At 36.7% G+C, this 21,644-nt stretch overlaps 1 protein-coding gene across 1 annotated transcript in view; it reads left to right on the forward strand.

The window, feature by feature from the left end:
- MET (MET proto-oncogene, receptor tyrosine kinase) overlaps positions 1-21,644 on the forward strand; it is a 112,774-nt gene that overhangs the window by 14,279 nt on the left and 76,851 nt on the right. The window contains exon 2 of the mRNA XM_049642969.1: positions 11,702-12,918. Coding sequence (XP_049498926.1) covers positions 11,716-12,918 — 1,203 coding nt within the window. The 5' untranslated portion in view covers positions 11,702-11,715. The remainder of the gene's footprint in view (positions 1-11,701; positions 12,919-21,644) is intronic.

Below are 21,644 nucleotides of genomic sequence, written 5' to 3' on the forward strand. Positions count from 1 at the left end.
TCTCTCTGTCTTTCCAGTAGCGCTCAACACTCCTCACGTTGTAACACACTACATGTATAATTTGTTTTCTGTATCTAACTGCTAGAAAGTAAGTTTCATAAAAGCAGAATTGTTTATTTTGTTTACTGATGTACCCCCACCCCACCCTAAGTACCTCACACATATTAAGGCCTTAATTAATATTTGTCAGATTTAAATAGCTTAAATCTGTCTTAAATAGCTGTTGGACATAACAAAACTCATGCTTGAGAGATGGATTTATGGACTCTCTGGAGATAAAGAGATGAAGATATAGATCAGGGAATCTTCACTGTTGTCAGTCTTTATCTTCAATTGCCTGGACAGATGCAGTGACCTTCTGTTGTGTCTTCTGGCATCTAGCTTTTTTCCACTCCAATCCACCTCACCACATTGTCACCAAAATTGTCTAATATGTGTAATTACAAGTACTATGCTCATTTCCATCTCCTGCTTAAAACCTTCCAGTGACTCTTTACTACAGATAAACTACAGATCCCTCAACAGGATGTATAAGGCTTTCTATGATGTGGCCCTGGACTAATCTTTCAGTTTCGTCCATACCCAGCCCAGCCCACATAGTCTCTGTGCCAACTTCCTGAACAGCCCTGCACATTCTCCTCTAGGTGCCTGTGTGTGTGTGTGTCCTGCCTGTCCCCTGCCTCCACTGTGCCTAAGCAACTCCTAACCTGCAAGACCCAGCTCAAGTATTATCTCCATGCTAACATACTCCTTGGCTCTGCCTCTCGGCTACAATTAGCTGTTTGTCCCTCTGTGTTCCTTCAGCAATGTGCACCTGTCTTCATAGCACTTTATAGCACGGTGGGGTGGGAGGCTGGAACTGCCAGTCAGTGAGCAACACTGATATGGTTGAAATGTTTTTGGTTTGTTTTTTTTGTTTTTGTTTTTTGTCTTGTCCTCTCCTTTCTCTTTCTGTTTCTTTCTCCCTCAAACACACACACACAACTCCCCCTTACACACAAACACAAATGCCCTGGATTATTTTTCCTTGAATTGATCAGTTATATAAACACAATCCTGAGCACAGTTGTTTTTAAGTTGTCCTAATGTCCTCGCCTTTTGGTTTATTGATTTTTCAAGGACCCAAAGTATTTACTGAGTTTTAGAAATTGAATTTTGTACCTATGTACTTATTTTCTGTACTGTTCTGTTTTTTACAAGGATAGCTTTTGCTTGACATTCTCTATCCCTTTAAAAGTATTTTAAGATTTTTATAGAAAGTTTATTTGGCTCTTTTATTCTCTGATTATATATTGAACTCAATGTAGTGATATTTATATGCTTTTAATTTTTCTCCCAACACTGTTAATTGCATTATGTTCAGCCAAGGAATCCACATCTATATAAAATGTGATAGGTTTGGCTATTCCTTCCATTCATAGTATTTTTATGATTTCTAAAAGTTTTTTCTACTTTTCCCGAAAAAGACTATGTTATATACTGACAAAATTTATCTTGAAAAAGGTCCCTAGTTCATTCCCCTGGGAGAGAATCTACTTGCTAACTTTGATTTCCAAGAAAAGTACTCAGGTATGAGCAAAATAAAATTCAGACCTACCCGAAGAACTTAGTGAAATTAGTGTTACAGAGTAATGCCCACATCACATGGATTTGACTGTATATTTCCAGTTTAGGCACCCTCATGCCTCTCCCATTGTCTCCCTTTCCCTAGGTGCTGGTTCCTTTTTACATGACAGCCACCAGGACACAAATGGGATCCACTCACCACCACCATTTCTCACAACCATTTGATTTCTGCTTTAGGTAACACCACAGGAGGTTTCATCAGTTATATAGACCCAATTCTGAGCACAACTCCCCACACTTGGAATTCACCATGCCTTATGCTGGGGACATTTTCAAACACTGAGGAAGGGAAATATGTCTGATTCATTAATGAGTAATGTACCAGCTTCCTTTCTAACTGGTCTCCCTTTAGTGCTTCACATTCTGACTATTCAGTCAGGTTTATCGTATTCCAACCCTGTGCTTGAATACAACTGGAAAAAGTTGCTAAGCTTATTTTATTTTAACTTACATGCTTAGGAAGATGTTTCTCAAGTGAGATTTGTACTTTCCCATTATTCACTGTCCCCGGATTAATTGAAGAAAACCTGGTAGCACTTCTGCACAATCTAAACTATAAAATTACACCTATCCATTAGGCCAAAAATTATTTTTAAGTACTTTTATAGGATTTCAACCTTCTTAGCACTTTCTTAGCAGTGAAAGTTCAGTGTTCACATTTTCAAGGGTAATGAAACGTTCTTGTCTGACCTACAACTTATTAATGCGACAAAAGCCTTTCCAATCATTCAGAACTCTGACAATTCAATGTATTTTCTCAATAGGACTTTTTATAGTATGTACAATGTTAAAACAAATGTCCATTTATTCTTCTTTCCCAGAACTTGAATACTTTCAGCAATTCTTAAAAGGACAAAGATGTTTACTAACAGATTATGAATATATGAAGGATAATCTTGAGAATATAATGAAATTCTATTCTTTTATCTGTATTCTTACCAGATCAGATTTGGACAATGGTCTCAGTCATATGTTACAACTAGAAAATGCACAGTTGGCTTTTTCTAACGCTATAATTCTATGATTTTCAACTTTAAAAATGTTTTTTGGAAGAAGAAAGGATGCAGTATTGGATAAGGATCTGAATAAAAGCACTATTTAGGTCTTTTTCAAAGAAATAACATTTGTGTAGTAATCAAGCCTCAATGTTTAGAGGAGCCCCTAAAACATTAATTAATTATAACATGTGAAAATTATTATTGCACCAAGTTTAGTCTAACTTGTTTTCTCCTATAGCCACCTATATGTGATTTTTAGTAAGCTTTTTTGTTATAAATTAAGTATACAAATCAATCTAAAGATACTTTCTTTGTTTTAGAAATTTTGTGTCAATGACAGATTGCCTTATATAGTATAACTTTACTCCACAAGCACACAAATCTTTTCCTTGATTTTTAATTAAAAAAAAAATTTTTACTCCCTTTCACATAATTATATCTTCACATGATACTTAAAATCACCCGTTAGGAGCAGTTTACTGTGTAAAGTTTACTGTACAAATAAAGTTTATTGTGTACAGATAATCACTTTGAAAACAGCATGTTTTAGACACATAGCAACAAAACAACAGAAACAAAATAATCATATGCAGTTATGCAACATATATGTGCTATAAAAACCTTAAAAATACTGTTCTACTCCAATAGATAAATATGTTCGGCCAAAATCTTTTCAATCTGAATTCTGTTAGTAAAAAGGGTAGTTGTTCCCTGATTTTTCTCCATTTGCTTACAGCTAGGATTGTCACATAAAATATATTCATGGAGGGGTGCCTGGGTGGCTCAGTCAGTTGAGTGTCTGACTTCTGCTCAGGTCATGATCTCATGGTTCTTGAGTTCAAGCCCTGCATTGGGGTCTGTGCTGACAGCTCAGACAGAGCCTGAAGCCTGCTTCAGATTCTGTCTCTCTCTCTCTCTCTCTCTCTCTCAAAAATAAACATTAAAAAAATTTTTTAAATATATTCATGGGACTTATTTATACTAAAAAGTATTCATTATTATCTGAAATTCAAATTTAACTGGGAATCCTGTATCTTTATTTGCTAAAACTTCAGTGAGGGTGTGGGTTTACTCTTTAAAGTGGTAAAGTAATTTTTCCTTTTTTGTTGTTCTTCCTTAGAGTGGAAGACTTTTACCATGGTCTTTGTCTTGGTGGGCAACTTAAGAGCGACTTCAGGAACTTGACAGGTTTAGAGAAAAACCACAAATGGCCAAAGTGTGGGAAAATAAGAAATAACAGTATTTAAACTGAGAGGATTAAGGTGATGAAATAGTCACCAAGCATTTGGAGTGGGCTCACCCACTAGACTGTGCCAAGTTCCTCATTTTTGATGAAGGCAGGCAAAAACTGGCTAAAACACAACTTAGGATAAGCATGATAGCCACATTTATTGAATGCCAATGTATGCTGCATGAATGAATGCCAGTGTCTCATGATTTATCTTTAACCTTCATGGCCAACCCACAAGATGTGTATCATTATCCCGATGCTTTAGATAGAAACTGACACTTACAGTCGTAAGGTATGTAAGTGGTAAAGCCCAGATTCACATCACATCAAATTCTGACACCAAAGCCCATACTCTCTCCACTACACTTTACCTCTTTTCTAGTAGGTTTTATGAACTGTTGGGAAGACTGTTGTCAAACAAAAGAGTTTGTAAATATCAGACATAGGATTGACCCCTGAGTATTCAGATCATTTAAATGTGGTCATATTATAGAGAAATTGGATAGGCTGAAAAATCCTCAAGATTTCTTCTGTCCTCAACTTACTGTTAAAAATCATTGTCAAAGTAGTATCTGACTACATTAGATGGGATTTTTGACATGGCATATTGTTTCATCTTTCTAAAGTCAATTTAGGCTTTTTTGATGCTCGTAACACTAGTAAATCTTTAGGTATAAGAATCCAATGTTCAACAAAGAATGTTTTAAAATTTGCTTTCTCGACAGCCTGGTAGATCCATTCACTTTTCAATTTAGGTTATACACTTAGATTTTTAGCATTTATCTTTCTGTCTTCAAGTCCACAGACTGCATTCTTTTTTGAGTGTGGGAACTCTCAGTATCTAGATAAGTGCATGGTGTCCAATGGATGTTGACAAACATTTGACTAATATTGTGTGATATAATATGATTCATATGCAGTGAATGTTTATAAATACAGTATTTTAAATGACATCAGGAATCTCTTATTAGAATCTCTTAACTTTGCTTTTATGGGCCTACTTTTAAAATTAATAGAAATAATATAAGTGTGGAGAAGGCTAAGAATTTTTCTTAGGATTTCACTCTGGCAAGTCCTCCTGGAGATTTAGCTATGACTGTTTTTTATGGCTGCAATTTCCTTAATATGGGGCCTCGGCCATTTTCCATCATCGTAAATCCCTTTTATATACTTAAAAGCAGGATTAAAATGTTTTCTGCTTTTTATATCTTGCCTCTTCACTTAGATACATTATTTTTGTCTTGAGGTTATATTATGTAAATATAGAAAAAATTTGGAATTATATGGCAGGAAAAAACTAGTATACCACCTCAGAAATTTTAACTAATAAATGTGTTTCTAAATCCAAAGTGAAATATTTAAATTTTTTAAACGTTTATTTACTTTTGAGAGAGAGCGAGAGAGAGCCAGTGCACCAGTGGGGGAGGGGCGGAGAGAGGGAGACACAGAATCTGAAGCAGGCTGCAGGCTCTAATCTGTCAGCACTGAGCCCGATGCAGGGCTGGAACCCACAGACCATGAGATCATGACCTGAACTGAAGTCAGACACTTAACCAACTGAGCCACCCAGACGCCCCATCAGAGTGAAATATTTAATTATTCAAGTAAATAAGGAAACCATCTTTGTTCTTTGTTCTAATTACTGTAATATTTTACTTAAAATTGCTTTTATGCACTTGACTTTGTGTTTGAATTCAGAGGTTTGTAGTATTTTCAACTGGACATTGTTTGGTGAGGACTTATTTAGGAGCAAGGAATAAAGAATCACAATGAAACTGCTGATGGAAAAAAAGAGAGAGAGAAAGGAAGGAAGAAAGATTTCACTGGTTTCCATTAGTTTTACACATGGTGGGCACAGAGGCTTGAACAATAACATCGAGAACTTCCCTTTCTCCGTGTCTGGGTTCTCCTGTCACATGGGTCAGTTTCATGTTCAGTCAGGCTTTCTCCACATAATGGATGCCAAAAGTTGGGCATTAGATGCTCTAAGTTAACATCATTTTTAGTGCTTGTGATCTTTGAAAGAGAGAGGTCCTCTCCCAGTATCTGTATTAAATCTTAAAAAGACTCTGATTGGTCTTGCTTTGGTCACGTGCTTATCCTGACCAAGCTCTGCATCAAAGGAAAAGCTCATTGAAAGGCCAGCTTGGTCTGCAAGCTCACCTTGTGGTAAGGAGGTAAGCCATGTGATGGCAGCCCCATTAGATAGAAGGGGGAGGGTTTTCAAACGAGTTGCCAGTAGTAGAGACATTGAGAACTGGGTAGGTAAAAACAAATGTTTACCAAAATATTGTGCTTTTGAATAAAAATATTTTCTAGGAAATGCAAATAATTTAAAACAGCTCAAATAAGCACGATACATGTTTTAAAAACATTAGAAACAAGAACTATGTTGTATGTTTAGTACATTTTACATAATATTTTATCTTCTATGAATCTCAGTTTCATTATCTGAAAACACAGGAATAATGCTTACCTTATAATTATGCAGACTCGAGGTGGGGATGTAACTGACTGTACCTTGTAAACTATATAGTGCTATTTATGTAATTGTAAATTATTATGATTTTAAGAAAATCAGTTCCTAAAGAAAGCAAAGTTATCTCTGTCAAAGTCTAGAAAATTTCTCTTACAAATGTATTCCATTACACCTGTGGTGTTTTTTCCTGAGATATCAGTGCTTGAATACAACACACATGTGCTTTGTGATCGGTTTTTGTTGATGAGGAGGACAGTAATGACAACAGCAGTAATAGTGATAGGCACAGGTGGCAACTCAATAAATTCTTTGAGAATTAAATATATTTCTGGGGAATGAAAAACCAATGTAAGTTAGTTTAATGAGAAAACTAGAGGCAGATAGATGGCAGACATAATGGAGTAGTTTGTCTTAAGTTTAGGCTGAGCTGATATTCCTAGCTAACAGAGTAATCTCTTTAGAGGAAATACTCCTAAATACCAAGAGTTTAATAGCCAAGGTGCCATTCAGATAATTACTCCCAGGAAATGTTTTGCCAGTGAGATTATCTTAACTATCAACTGAAAAGAAATAAAGAAATGTTTTATGGATGATTCATTTTCACCTGCTATGTGTACAACATGGTAACAGAATGAATTAGTCAATCTGTTTGAATCATCTTTACGTGTTCCTTTTAGTAAGGAGCTCAAAGTTGGTTAGATGGCTAGCACTATTTCAGAAAGAAAGAATAAACAGAAACAGTAAAAAAGTCATTCTATATTGAAAGCCTGATCCAGGCACATCACAGGAATAAATGTATCAAGACAAAAATGTATGAAAAATGAAAGTATTTCTGGAGTCACTACCAATATAAATATTAAAATTGCTCACACATCCCGATCTGGCAGATTATACAGATAGAAAAGAAAAAGCAATATATGCCAATGCAATAGCATTGAAGTAGAATGTAATTGTATAAAAACAATCTCAGAGTTGAAAATTATTACAGTTAGAAAATCACTTTTGGAGGTCATTAGTTCAGCCCAGGAGTGTGCCTATAAATATTTAATAATCTTCAGGGAAGGAAAAAAAGCCCTGATTTGTAATGTTTGCCAATTTCTGTGGTGTAAATACTCCACCCAAGGTGGATTTCAAGATAGGTCACTGAACTCAGAGTTGGGAAGAGATGCACGCAATAGGCTGTCATGAGACAGAGGGCTCCAGCACATGAGGAGTTCAACACTATCATTTTGCAAATAAGAAAGCAGCTGAGGCCAAAGAAGTTGGGTGACTGGCTTTGGGTCATACAACTATTTGGCTGCACTGCGACAAGCAAAACTTAGTTTCTCCCCCAGGCTACACCTCAGGATTCTGGATGCGTTATGAGGAAAAGACCATGATTGATTGATGCCTGCCTGACTCCCCAAGCCTGGTTAAGCTCCCCTTCAGGGACCCTCATAGACCGTTCCACATTGAGTTTAAACTGCGGTCTATTTGTCTGTCTCCCCTACTAGTCTGAGATTCACTGATAATTACAATCACTCCCATATCTCAGATGAGTAAACAGAGGCTCAGAGAAGTTATTTGCCCAAGGGGCACACAGACAGCAAATGGTTTTAAACTTCGCAGTCTGTCTCCAGAGCCTGTGCACTTGACTATTCAACTGCCACTTATTTAACCAGCAGTGTCATCAGGCTACATAGCTCAGCAAGAAATAGTTCCAGAAGGTGTCCCTCCTCCATTCCTTATGAAAAACAGACATTTCCTGGAGAAGATCTAGTCTAACCAACATACACCTTTGTTAATGGGGAGGAGACTTAATTAATTGAAATGATCAAGGAAATGGGATGTTTAAGTGTTCTCATTATCTGAGGATTAAACAGAAACCTGTATTTTAATTAAAAGTCCTATTGTTGACAATGGGCTCTAACCCTGGTTATTTGCTTTAATTAAAAAAAAAAAAACAAAAAACCTTTCTTTGATTTCTCAGTCTGAAATATGGCTTCACTGCTTGCTATCAAAAGAATGTAAAGAAGAAGAAGACTGGGTTAGCTAACTCCAGGGATATTCTGCAATGTTTTTTTTTCCCCTTAAACAGAAAAAATATCCTCCTTCCCTACTGGTTTTCTTATGATTTGCCTTCTCATCAAGTGAGATAACAACAAAGCCCATTAGTATATTTGTACATTTTCTCGGATTCTAGTTAATTGAGGTTTAGTACTTACTGTGAGTGACTTCTATACCAACTTTAAGATATGGACCTTGTTTTTAAAACATAATTTAATACCTCAGGTTAAAAACAAAAAAAGTTCGTTTTGAAGGCTCCTTCAGAAAGCCTAAAGGAAAAAGTCATTCACCCTCCACATTGCATTAATGGATATCAACTAAGGTACAAATTGGTTGTAATGCTTTTTTTTTTTCTTTTGGCAGTAATGGTTCATTTATTTTCTTTCTTTACTATATTTCCTAAAGAAAATACAGTGATAAATTATGTAGTAGGCTAATGTTCCCAATTTTAGAAGATACACTAATACCATATCAAGAAGTTCATTTAATTTTCCCCCATAATATATTCTAGAAGTTTTAGACACATATTTATAGTTTGTTTGGAATTTAATTTTGTCTTCTCAGAGGAAAAATTGTTTTAAACCCTTCTTTTCCTCTACTTCTTGTCATTCCCCCCACTATTGCCAACAATTTTCTAGTACGTTTCAAAACAATGAGAATTACATATGTAAATACCAAGTACAACACCCTGCATTTATATATACACTGTATAACGGCCAAAGCTTTCAAAGATGAGATCTCTTTTTCATACTTAAAACAATTGTGTGAAGATATTGCACTCCAGGATCGAGAGGTGGATGAACTATCCAGAGTCCTACAGCTAGGGAGGGAAAGGGCAAGACCCAGGGCTCTGATTGTCTAACTTCTGCTCCAGTGCACTCTCTTCTTAGCTTAGGAAGCTGCTTCAGTACTAGTGAAGCATTTAAGAGCCTGGACAGATTCCTGTCAGGCAGACACGGGATTTAATTTGGTTCTGTGTGACTTTTGGCTAGTTTACTCATCTGGTAGAGGAGAATAATAATACTTTCTACTTCAAAGGGTGTTTATAGGGGCGCCTGGGTGGCTCAGTCAGTTAAGCCTCTGACTCAGTTTCAATTCAGGTCATGATTTCATGGGTCATGGGTGAGAGCCCTGCTTCGGGCTCGGAGCTGACAGTATGGAGCCAGCTTGGGATTCTCTCTCTCTCTCCGTCTCTCTCTCTCTCTGACCCTTCCCTGCTTGTGCTCTCCATTCTCTCTCTCTCCCCCTTTCTCTCTCTTTTCCCCTTTCTCTCTCTTTCTCTCTCTCTCTTCCTCCCTCTCTCTCTCTTCCTCCCTCTCTCTCTCTCTCTCAAATAAATAAACCTAAAAAGAAAAGGGTGTTTATAAAGAGTATATCAGAGGGTTTAGCAGAATGCCTGGCACATGGTAAGCATTCAGTACATGTTATTGTTATTATTATATGGCTTATACCTCTTTCACTTCTTCACCTTAATGACACTTTGCTTTGCCCTCTGGTCCAACTAGAACTCTTTCTACTTGAAGAGAAAGCCACAACACATTGTGTTTTATCTTAGGAGCTATTAAGCAATCCTTACTTTCATTTCCTGCTGACCTCTTTTTGCATGCCTTATTGTAGCTATTCTAAACCTCTTTCTCCAATCTGAAGAACCTAGTCCCTCTTCTGTAACCATTACTTTCAGTGATGGTCATATACCCTAATTTATTTTTAGAATGTTGAGGTCATATTCCCTGAACTCCCTCAGTGTCTGTACTTATCTTCATCTGACTTATCCTCACCTGCTGTCTCAGAAAGAGTGATCTCTCTTATGTTCTAGGCTCTTGAAAGTGCCTCTTTTTACTCTTTTTGGAATATTGCTCCAACAGTTTTTATGTCCCCCATTTGCTTTCCTTGGGCTTCTCTGGGCTTACTACATGCAGTTCTCTGGGCCCTCTGGGCAGTTCTTCTGGCCATGCCATATTCTCTTTCCTGCCTCTGTATCTTTGCACACACTGCTCATAATCATAATAATTCTAAGTACGAATTATTCCCCCCTCTCTTAATGCTTTTAGCTTTGGTTAGTGCTATGCAGGGTATTATAATGCTGTGTATTCTTGTTATTTTTGTATGTGTGCTGTCTCTCAACCACACTGTAGGTTTACTGAAGAGTAAGTGCCACATCCCATTTCCATAGTGCAAGCACAGAGCCATGCACATACTAGTTGTTAGATTTTGTAGACCTAGCGTTAGTCTTTAGCATAGTTATAATGCCTAGTAAGTTTTTAAAGGTTCCTTTTGTCCTGTCAGAATTATGCACCAAAAAAGAAGGGGAAAGAGTAATAGCTATTTGGTTTCTATTCCTTCTAAGTCCTCTCCTTTCTAACCTACCACCTTGCCTTCAACTTTTATAATTAGAACTAACAAGGTTTGTAACGTGTACCTTAAGTTTTTCAAAACTGAAAAACAAATACACTCGTTGAAAACTAGAAATACTGTCCATGTGCATACAATGGAATGTTAAGATAATGTGGTTTTTTTTGTTTTTTGTTTTTTGGGGTTTTTTTTTACTAAATAGCTTTTGACTTGGTAATAAACAATATGTTGTTTTTCTCTGAGAAATAATTCTAGGACTTTAGTCCTGAACATTTTATTTTATACATTTTCAGTTTGCTGTTTTTATGTTTCTAGTGATCTCACATTAAGTTAAGCATTTGTCTATCCAAAACAATAGGTCTGCTATAGCCAAATTATAACCATACCTTTCCTCTGCACACAAAATCCTATAAACAGCATGTGATCATATTGCTTCTAGAATTTATGATTGTTTTCTTCCAAAAGGAAGCTAAATTTAGACTAGTAATTCTACATGCTCCCAAGAAAACAATGCCTGCTGTGATTTCTAGAATAAATGAATCTGAACCACAGTTCCTTTACTTGACTAACTGAGAAGGCTTAAATATCAACCTAGTCATTAACCACAGATATTAAACCACATTAAACAACCAGCAAGCGGTTAAGAAAGAAACTTGCTGTTTCTGACTTTATTGCTAAATGAGTCTAACTTAGTTGCTGTATTGTCTTAATACAGAACATTGTTTGCATCTCATAATGGTTCTCTAAAATTACTCGTTCTGGCTTGAGTTCTAAAATTAAACTATGTGGAGTCATGTCCATCTGTACAATGCATCTTTATGTGAAACCAGCTAGAGTTTTTCGTTTTCACTTGATGTAAAAATTCCAGTTAGGAAGCTTTGTTTCTAATAGTTTAACTGGTATAGTTCTTTCAGTTTCTTTGTTTCTAATGACAACTAAACTGCTCTCGCCTTGAACATGTTTTGGCAGATAAGCTTCTCACCATGAAGGCCCCTGCTGTGCTTGCACCTGGCATCCTTGTGCTTCTGTTTACCTTGGTGCAGAAGAGCTATGGGGAGTGCAGAGAGGCACTAGTAAAGTCTGAGATGAATGTGAACATGAAGTATCAGCTTCCCAACTTCACTGCAGAAACACCCATCCAGAATGTTGTTTTACACAAGCATCATATTTACCTTGGTGCAGTTAACTATATTTACGTTTTAAATGACAAAGACCTTCAGAAGGTTGCTGAGTACAAGACTGGGCCCGTGCTGGAACACCCAGATTGTTTCCCATGTCAGGACTGCAGCCACAAAGCCAATTTATCAGGTGGTGTTTGGAAAGATAACATCAACATGGCTCTACTTATTGACACGTACTATGACGACCAACTCATTAGCTGTGGCAGTGTCCACAGAGGGACCTGCCAGCGACATGTCCTTCCACCCAGCAATACTGCTGACATACTGTCAAAAGTTCATTGCATGTACTCCCCACAGGCAGACGAAGAGTCCAGCCACTGTCCTGACTGTGTGGTGAGTGCCCTGGGAACCAAAGTCCTGATATCTGAAAAGGGCCGGTTCATCAACTTCTTCGTGGGCAATACCATAAATTCCTCTTACCTAACAGATCATTCATTGCATTCAATATCAGTGAGAAGGCTAAAGGAAACTCAAGATGGCTTTAAGTTTTTAACAGACCAGTCTTATATTGATGTTCTCCCTGAATTCAGAGATTCCTACCCTATTAAATACATCCATGCCTTTGAAAGCAACCGTTTTATTTACTTTTTGACAGTCCAGCGAGAAACTCTAGATGCTCAGACTTTTCACACAAGAATAATCAGGTTCTGTTCTGTAGACTCTGGATTGCATTCCTACATGGAAATGCCTCTGGAATGTATCCTCACAGAAAAGAGAAGAAAGAGATCCACAAGGGAGGAAGTGTTTAATATTCTCCAAGCTGCATATGTCAGTAAGCCTGGGGCCCACCTTGCTAAGCAAATAGGTGCCAACCTGAATGATGACATTCTCTATGGAGTATTCGCACAAAGCAAGCCGGATTCTGCTGAACCAATGAATCGCTCTGCTGTCTGTGCATTCCCTATCAAATATGTCAATGAATTCTTCAACAAGATTGTAAACAAAAACAACGTGAGATGTCTTCAACATTTTTATGGACCCAACCACGAACACTGCTTTAATAGGGTAAGTCACATTAATTTTCCACTTATAAATTATAAGGTATAAGTAGAATAAGTAGCAGTCTGAAAAGAATATCAAGGGCTTTTTGGTGCTTGGTAAATGATCTTTTTCCAAAATATTTGTACGTTCTTTCCAAGAAAATTTAAATATTGAATATTCATTTAATGGTAAAATCATAGCTTGAGAAAAAGTTAATGTGGTTCTAAAAGAAAATATATTTTACAGTTTGGGTTTACATGTTTGTCAACACTTCAGATTGTTTTTTTTTTTTTTAATGTTTATTTATTTATGAGAGAGAGAACACAAGGGGGAGGGGCAGAGAGAGAGAGAGAGACAGAGAATCCAAAGCAGGGTCCAGGCTCCGAGCTGTCAGCGCAGAGCCCCATATGGGGCTTGAACTCACGAACTGCGAGATCATGACCAGAGCCAAAGTCAGATGCTTAACCAACTGAGGCACTCAGGTGCTCCAACACTTGAGATTATTAAACTTATTTCTCATAGAAGTTTTAATAGTTCTAATCAAATTTACATAAACCGTAACACAATAACAGTTAAACACAATTGCTGAGATCCCGATGCAGTCTTTACAACATTTAGAATAAGAAGCTCAAGTTAATTTGTGGGTTTTTGAAGGCATTTTCCTTATAAGGCCCCATTCACTCACTGATATACAAATAAATGCTTTATATTCTAGGCATTACATGAAAATTAACCAAAAACAAAATAAATCTCTTCTAAAATGTTGATTAATAAAATATTTTTAAATGTGTGAATACACTTCTCTGAATAACTTAGAAAACTAGACAAAAGTTTTGCTCTCACATCTTTCCTTTGGAACATGTATGGACTTTCTACTTGAATAGACATGTGTCTACCACCTTCTAGTTAGGTACTTTTACCTGGATGGTGTTTGATATTTATAAATATAAATGTTTTAATCAACGCTTGTTTAAGCCTACATGAAATGATACTTTCACAGGAGGTGTTAGGGACAGTCTCTGTTGCTTTGATTTAGATGTAGTAAAAGCTACCAGCTATACTAGACGGTTTATCCTAGTAGCCATCAGATCACTCGGTACTAGAAGAAGAGCACCAAAACAGGAGTTCATTATGTCCTTGGGCTTTTTGGTTTGGGCCCAGATTTGAACATATGAACCTGGCTACTCCTAACATAATGACCCGTGGTGATCATAATTGGATGAACAAATAGTGTAGCTTTTCTATAGATGGTTTGACTTTGGAAATCCAAATCTCTCTACTCTAAAAGTTCTTAGCGTCAGAAAGAAGGTTGAAATTGTAAGCAGGAAGGACATTAAGCATCTCCTTGATGAAACAGAGTATATAATTTGCTGAAGGGTACCAAGGACATAGGAATTCAGAAACATTTGGTTCACTTTTGCTGAAATGTCTGAGATACTTCCCCACATGGAAACTACAAACAACTTATAAAGGTAGAAAATGCTGAGAAAATGAATTCATGTTTCAGTGAACTAAAGACATACCTTCCCTCCTTCCCCCTCCAAAGTCTAGGAATAAAAAATAATATGCATGCATAAATCCCTAGTAGGACTTATTTCTCCCTGCATCCATATCATATATGTCAGAAACTCTGTAAGAAGCAATAAAGATTCCTCATGAGGCTGCCCCTTTTCTTCACTAGAAAATACAGAAGAATGAAGGAAACAAAAGGACTTTCAGAAACCTGAAATTAGGGGGGGAAATGTAATATTAATAGCATTCCAGAGAAAATACTTTTTTGTATCCAATAAATTACATCAGAAACACGAGTTTTAAAAGATTCTATTAGAAGTTCCTCCAGGGCCTCTAAAGCACATGACTTTGCTATTTAAATCTTGTTCTGTTAAAAGTTAAAAAGATACTTTACCTTATGAGGGAACATTGATATCTCATTTTCTTATTTTGTACATTTTAGCCCCCCCCCCCGCTGTGTAAAATACTTATCAATTCTAGAAATTCTCAAAATAAATTTGAACTTTTTTTTTATCCCTTTCACTCCTTTAGTATTTTCCAAGGGAAACAAAAAGTCAGGATTATCCAATGAAATTCAGGTCAGTTTTAGCATGCAGGAAAAAAAATGCCCCAAATGCACCATTTGCACCTGAAATCATTATCATTCCCATTGCAAAATTCTTGTGGAAAACAGATGGGGCTTGCCAACATAGTCTTCCTACCAGGGAAGCCAAGTTTTGCACTGGCCAAATTCCATAAAGACAAATACCTTCCAACTTCTTCTACTTATTTGCCTGTTTATCTTCTCTGGTTACTAAATATCAAAATTCTTCTGAGAATGAAACTACCTACATTGTCAGTTTTCATACACCAATCCACAGAAAGAACTCAGATTCCCCCAATAATCAGCATACAGTCATTTCCTAGCTTCATCTTAAAATAAAGTCACCTAGAGAGCCTTTACTCACACAAAACAAAATGATTTACAAAATCAAACCTGTTTGGAAAGACCAAGCAATAACATGACTCCATTTTGTCTTGGCAACTTTTCTTGGCAAGATATCAGGTGACCCTTCTAACAATTTCTTGGAACTGAGCTTTGGTTTTGGCATAAAGGTTGATGAATAAACACATATATTATAGTTTTGTTATTAACATCTCTAATCCATCAGATCTTTATGGAGGGACTATTGTGAGCTCTGTAGACAAGGAAAACTGCAGTGGTAACCTTGTGCTAAGGCTTCTGCCCAGTCCTCAGTGTGTGAACAAAGCCATGGCAGGGGTTTTCTGGCCCTCTTTGAGCTTCCGCCATGTACAAAAAGAGTTTCTATCACAGGATCAGACAGAGAGAGTGCCAAGAAAGGGTCTTTTAAGTTGTAGGGGTCCAGCCAGTATATAAGCCTGACTCGGCTTATTTCACATCACATATTAGGTTGCTTTTCCCACTCGCATTTTATGAAACAGGTCTATACTTCTCATATTGGTGACATCTCTAAAGCCCTCTTTTGAGTCATTTGATAGTTTCCAGAACACATCATCTTCACATCTAAGTTGTCTGTGCTTCAGAACTCTTTGATTCTGCATGTGATGTTGTTTCTGGAAACTTATCCTAAGCCATATATGTACCCATTCATGTAATATTAGAGTTGATTGTATCAATTCTATAAAAATAAATTCTTGATCTTCACAATGTAACCATTTTCTATGTTGCTTTTGAGAATGATTCTTAAAGGATAGATATGTTTACAGTGATTTCTAGCACTTAGAATTATGAGATTAAATACCCACAAATAATTACTAAATCTTTAGTCTTAAATATGTTACCACCTTTTTACTCATTCATCATTTGACCTCTGTAAACATCTTAAACTGGTATTTGATTAAAGTTGTTTTAGTCTAATGCGTATTTACTAGACAGCACATTATTATTCAAAATAAAATAATTGAGAAAATGTCCCATAATATGGAGAGTTTATAAATCAAATTTGGGGATAAACAGTATTAAAAATTCAGTTCATTTTATTTATTTATTTTTTTTATTTTTTATTTATTTATTTTTTATTTATTTTTGGGACAGAGAGAGACAGAGCATGAACGGGGGAGGGTCAGAGAGAGAGGGAGACATAGAATCGGAAACAGGCTCCAGGCTCCGAGCCATCAGCCCAGAGCCTGACGCGGGGCTCGAACTCACGGACCACGAGATCGTGACCTGGCTGAAGTCGGACGCTTAACCGACTGCGCCACCCAGGCACCCCAAAAATTCAGTTCATTTTAGATGGGATGTATACACAGTGGAATATTACTCAGCAATCAAAAAGAGTGAAATCTTGCCATTTGCAACAGCATGAATGGAACCTGAGTATATTATGCTAAGCGAAATAAGTCAGTCAGAGAAAGACAAATATTATGATTTCACTCATATGTGTAATTTAAGAAACAAAACAGATGAACATAGGGGAAGGGATGCAAAAATAAGATAAAAACAGAGAGGGAGACAACCCATAAGAGATTGTTAAACACTGAGAACAAATGGAGGGTTGCTGGCAGGGTATTGAGTGGGGGGGATGGGCTAAATGGGTGATGGGCATTAAGGAGGACACTGGTTGGGATGAGTACTGGACTGGGTGTTATATGTAAGTGGTGAATCACTGAATTCTATTCCTGAAAAACAATAATAAAATAAAATAAAAATTTTTAAAAATTCAGTTCATTTTAAGCACATTGATGGGACTCTTCAACAGTATTATATAAGGGATTTACTAACATGACATTTACTCTGGGAGAAAACTAGAATCAATACACATTGACCCAGTTCCTTAAAAATGGGATCAATATTGAATAAAAGAATTTTCTTAATCCCCAATTCTCTAAAGATCCTATTCCCTAAATTATACTTACTAAGAGAATTGGATTAATACATTTTGGAAAGATTTTTAATCAGAGTTGAAATTAGAAAAAGAGTTCTTGTAATATCTCTTACCTAACCAGAAAATAACAATTACCACATTATACTTTTTCTTGCAATCCCATTTCAAAGTTTTGCTTCATATGTAAGCATTTGGAAGAGTAAGAGTAGGCTTGTAGTAAAAAATATTTTCACCCACATCTTAATGACCATTGATTGATCAGTTGAGGGGGAAAAGCATCCAGTTTGGTGCCAGACACCCCTGGATAGAAGTCCCAGCTTATTGCATATCAACTGTGTGACTTTTGCTGCATGACTTAACTCCTCAGAGCCTCAGTCTCCTTGTTTGTAACATGCAGAGAACAAAACCTACTTCACACGGTTTTGTAAAAATTGGGAATAATACATAGAGAGTACCTGGCACAGTAAGATGACCATAAATTCAGGGCACCTGGGTGGCTCAGTCGGTTGAGTGTCCTACTCTTGATTTCAGCTCAGGTCATCATCCCAAGGTCTCAGGATCAAGCCCCATGTTGGGCTCTGTGCTGAGCGTGGAGCCTGATTAAGATATTCTCTCTCTCTCTCTCTCTCTCTCTCTCTCTCTCTCTCTCTCTGTCCCTCCCTCTGCCCTGCTTGTACTCCCTCACTCTCTCTCTGTCTCTAAAATATTTTTTTAAAAAAAGGAACCATAAATGTAGCTCTTTGGGAGACAACAGCATGGTCTAAAGGAACAAGACTGAAGTCAAAGAGATCTGGTCTGTACCTGATCATTTTATACCTTTCTGGTCACAAGAGCATTATTTAAATCTCTGAACCCATTTTCTTCCATGCAATACCATTGGGAAGACAAGTGCAAAAATGTTTGCAAAAGACCCTAACTTAGTCCTTGGTACCTAACAAATAGCAATTATTATTGTAAGGAATATTGTAAGGAATTCTTTATGTAAAGAAAGGCAAATTTAGATTATTGGATTTTCTGGAAGGGGTAAACTCTGGTTCTACTGCTCATGAAAGTCTTTCACTTACCTTCCTACCTGTTATGAGTGACCTACCTCCATAATACTTAATTCGTGTAAGTCCTTCTTAAAACTTGATTGTTCAAAAAAGAGAAAGGGAGAGAGAGAGGGGGAGAGAGGTGGGGAGTGGTGGTAGTTTGGAGAGGAGAGCCAGGCTAGAAGTTATAAGGTGTGCCCCGTTCCCACTTTCAATTCTGACTGTCCATGGCACTGTAAGATACTAAGCTTATGTAATTTAAATTATACTCTGCATTCAAGAATTTTCAGATAATGCTGTTTTAGAAAAAGTCAACTTCACAGGTTGTTTGTGTCAAGCTTCCTTGTTTTTAAATATCATTTATACTCAAATTCAAAGAGTAGCCAACCACTTCCCAAAATAAAGGAAACTTAAAGTAGTAATTTTCCATCTCCGTTTCAAGGAGTGCCAAAGTTAAAGGGTCACCACTCAGAGCCATCTGAGGAAGAAAGCAAAATGATTAGAACAATTTTGAATGAAAACAAAATCAAAACAAGATGCAAACAAGGAATAATAGGAATAGGCAGAAAAATAAACATACAGTGATGTTTCTTTATTACTATTATAAAAATGATAGATGAGTAAAATTGGGTTACATTTAAGTTGTAATGGAAGAAAATAATTGCAGCTTTCCATCAGGAAACCACAAGGACCATTATTGATCTGCCATCCTCAGGGCATGTCTCGTAATATTTAATAAAATAAACAAAGATTTATAACTCTTTATAGGCCATGTATCTGTAATCTCCCACACACCGCACCATTTGAACTGGGAATGTGGAGTCAGTGTTACAAATAACATCCATGTAATTATACTGGTTTGGCATGTCTTATTTAAACAATCTAGCACTCTCAAGAGAGTATTTTTGTATTAAGGATGAAAAATGTGAAGTCGGATTTCAGGGTTTTCTTAGTTTCTATGCTACGAAATGAGAGAATGTTATCCTATATGAAAAATGTTTTTGAGGATTCTTCATTCTAAACACTAGATACCTTGGCCTTAAGCCAAACGTAATAGCTACCAAAGCAAAATCTTGCAAAAAAGAAAATCCTTGAGGTATAATGATTCAGTATACTGTTTTAAAAATCTGAGTAGAAATTTGTTAATTTTACACTTGATTCCTCTCCTCCCATTAACTCGTTTATTCTCACCCAGGCTCAGGGAGTTGCTGCTCCCTAACTTACTTATTTGAATTCTACATGCTAACGTCCCATGAAAAGTAGCATATTGCATTATTTTATTTTCTTTTAAATTTTTTTTTAACGTTTATTTATTTTTGAGACAGAGAGAGACAGAGCATGGACGGGGGAGGGTCAGAGAGAGAGGGAGACACAGAATCTGAAACAGGCTCCAGGCTCTGAGCTGTCAGCACAGAGCCCGACGCGGGGCTTGAACTCACGGACCGCGAGATCATGACCTGAGCCGAAGTCGGACGCTTAACCGACTGAGCCACCCAGGCGCCCCTGCATTATTTTATTAAAAATAATTTAAAATAATTTTCTTTCCAGAATTTTGTGATACTCTGTGAGATCACAGGGCACACCCAGAGGGTATTGAAAATGTGTTACAGTGAGCCATTAATATCTTCTACTCTCTCTCTTCCTCCTGCTAACCTTTCTTTAAACCATTTGGTAGCTTATTCATAGGTCCACCCCAGGAAAGAATGAAAAAGCAAGGGCATGACATTTTTATAAGATAACAGCAAAGAAATACAGTTAATGCTGAAACCATTATCAAAAACGTAGGTAGGCTTTACCTGTGGATTATGTTGATCCATGATGTGATGAATGCATTTTAAATTAATTCTTTATTCTCAGTGCCTTTTGAAGCAGGTGGTATGATCTGTATTTTATTTAAGTAGTTGAGTTCTACATGGAGATTCACTTGGTAAAACTAATAATGTAGCAAACAATAAGGCATTCATGCAAAAAATGTCTTAAAGTTGGTTTTTGAAAAGCTGAAGTGTTAACAAGACAGTTCTAATACACGATATTTTCGTTGTCATACTGCTACATACTGTTATACTACTACTGATTAGAGGCAAATGAAAACCTGTGGAATCCTGCATTTTGATAAAAATGTTAACCTCCTTGAGTAATAATGGATTTTTTTACTCAGAATAATATATCGAATTCTGGGTGTTACACCTTTACTTCATACTTCTGTCTTATCAGTCGTCATCCCACCCTGCACTGTTATCTCCTCTAATAAGAAAAAAGAGGATCTGTTAGAATTTGGATGGAATACCCATGAGGAATTTCTCCCGTTGCTTATTCATGGATTGGCACAGATACCGAGTCAGTGGGCACACAGAGTCCAGAATGACTCAGTGCCCAGATAAGTGCTGTAAGTCACATCTCCAGCAGCCAGGGAGGGCTGTAAAGGGCTCCTATATCAAGGGAATGAAACCAAGGGCTCAGCTACTCTTGAAATCTTTAAGACTCCCTCAGTGTGTTTTGGGGTGTTTTGTTTGTTTTTGTTGGTGTGTGTGTGTGTTTAATAATAGTAAATGTGGTAAGTGATTCTGGGATCCTGGATACAGTCCAATTTGCTAATTATATATTTTTTCTAACTAAAATGTTCCAAGCTGGTTCATTTGCATATGAATTGCTTGCTGAGCAGTGTTGACTTCCTTTCTTAAAAGCCTTGGGGAAGAAGTTTACTGCACATCACCCTAAACCTAGGCTAATTTAGAACAGATGAAGTGTGTCTACCTTCTATATTTCAAAAATATTCTCTAGTTTTTCAACAAGAGGACAGAAAAACGTCTTACAAATTCATGCTGATATAGAATAAAGGCTATTTTCACCACTCTGTGCTCGCAAGTAAGGGGAAATGCCTTATGAATAGTGTAGCTGGAAAACAAAAATTAAAATTGTGAGTTCAGACTAAAGTCTGACCTCAGTTGTCTTATTTGGGCAAATCACCAAAATGTTCATCAATCAGAGGACATTAAAATGGTAGGTGACATTTCAAATCATGCTCTAGGTAAAAAGGGTGAATTTAGGTCAGTTTTGATTTGTTAAGCACTCTTTTCTAGAGCTGATTTTATGAAAATTAAGTTTGCTAAGTTGCCATGTCAAAATATATGGATTATTCATGATTTGCTTTAATTTGTGTCCATGTACCAGAAAAGTGTAAATTTGTATAATATTAAATTTTCCAGTGACATTTTTAATTTAAAATCTGATTAACACTTGCATGTAGCAACTGCTCTACTAACTTAACTATAGGTGAGGTGGTGCTCAGCAAGTGGGAAAAATGCAAAGATTAAATTGGTCTGTTAGCTGAGCGAATCAATAGTATTTAGTGCTAATGCAT

The sequence above is a fragment of the Panthera uncia genome, chromosome A2, assembly GCF_023721935.1.
Source record: "Panthera uncia isolate 11264 chromosome A2, Puncia_PCG_1.0, whole genome shotgun sequence".
Taxonomy (NCBI): Eukaryota; Metazoa; Chordata; class Mammalia; order Carnivora; family Felidae; genus Panthera; species Panthera uncia.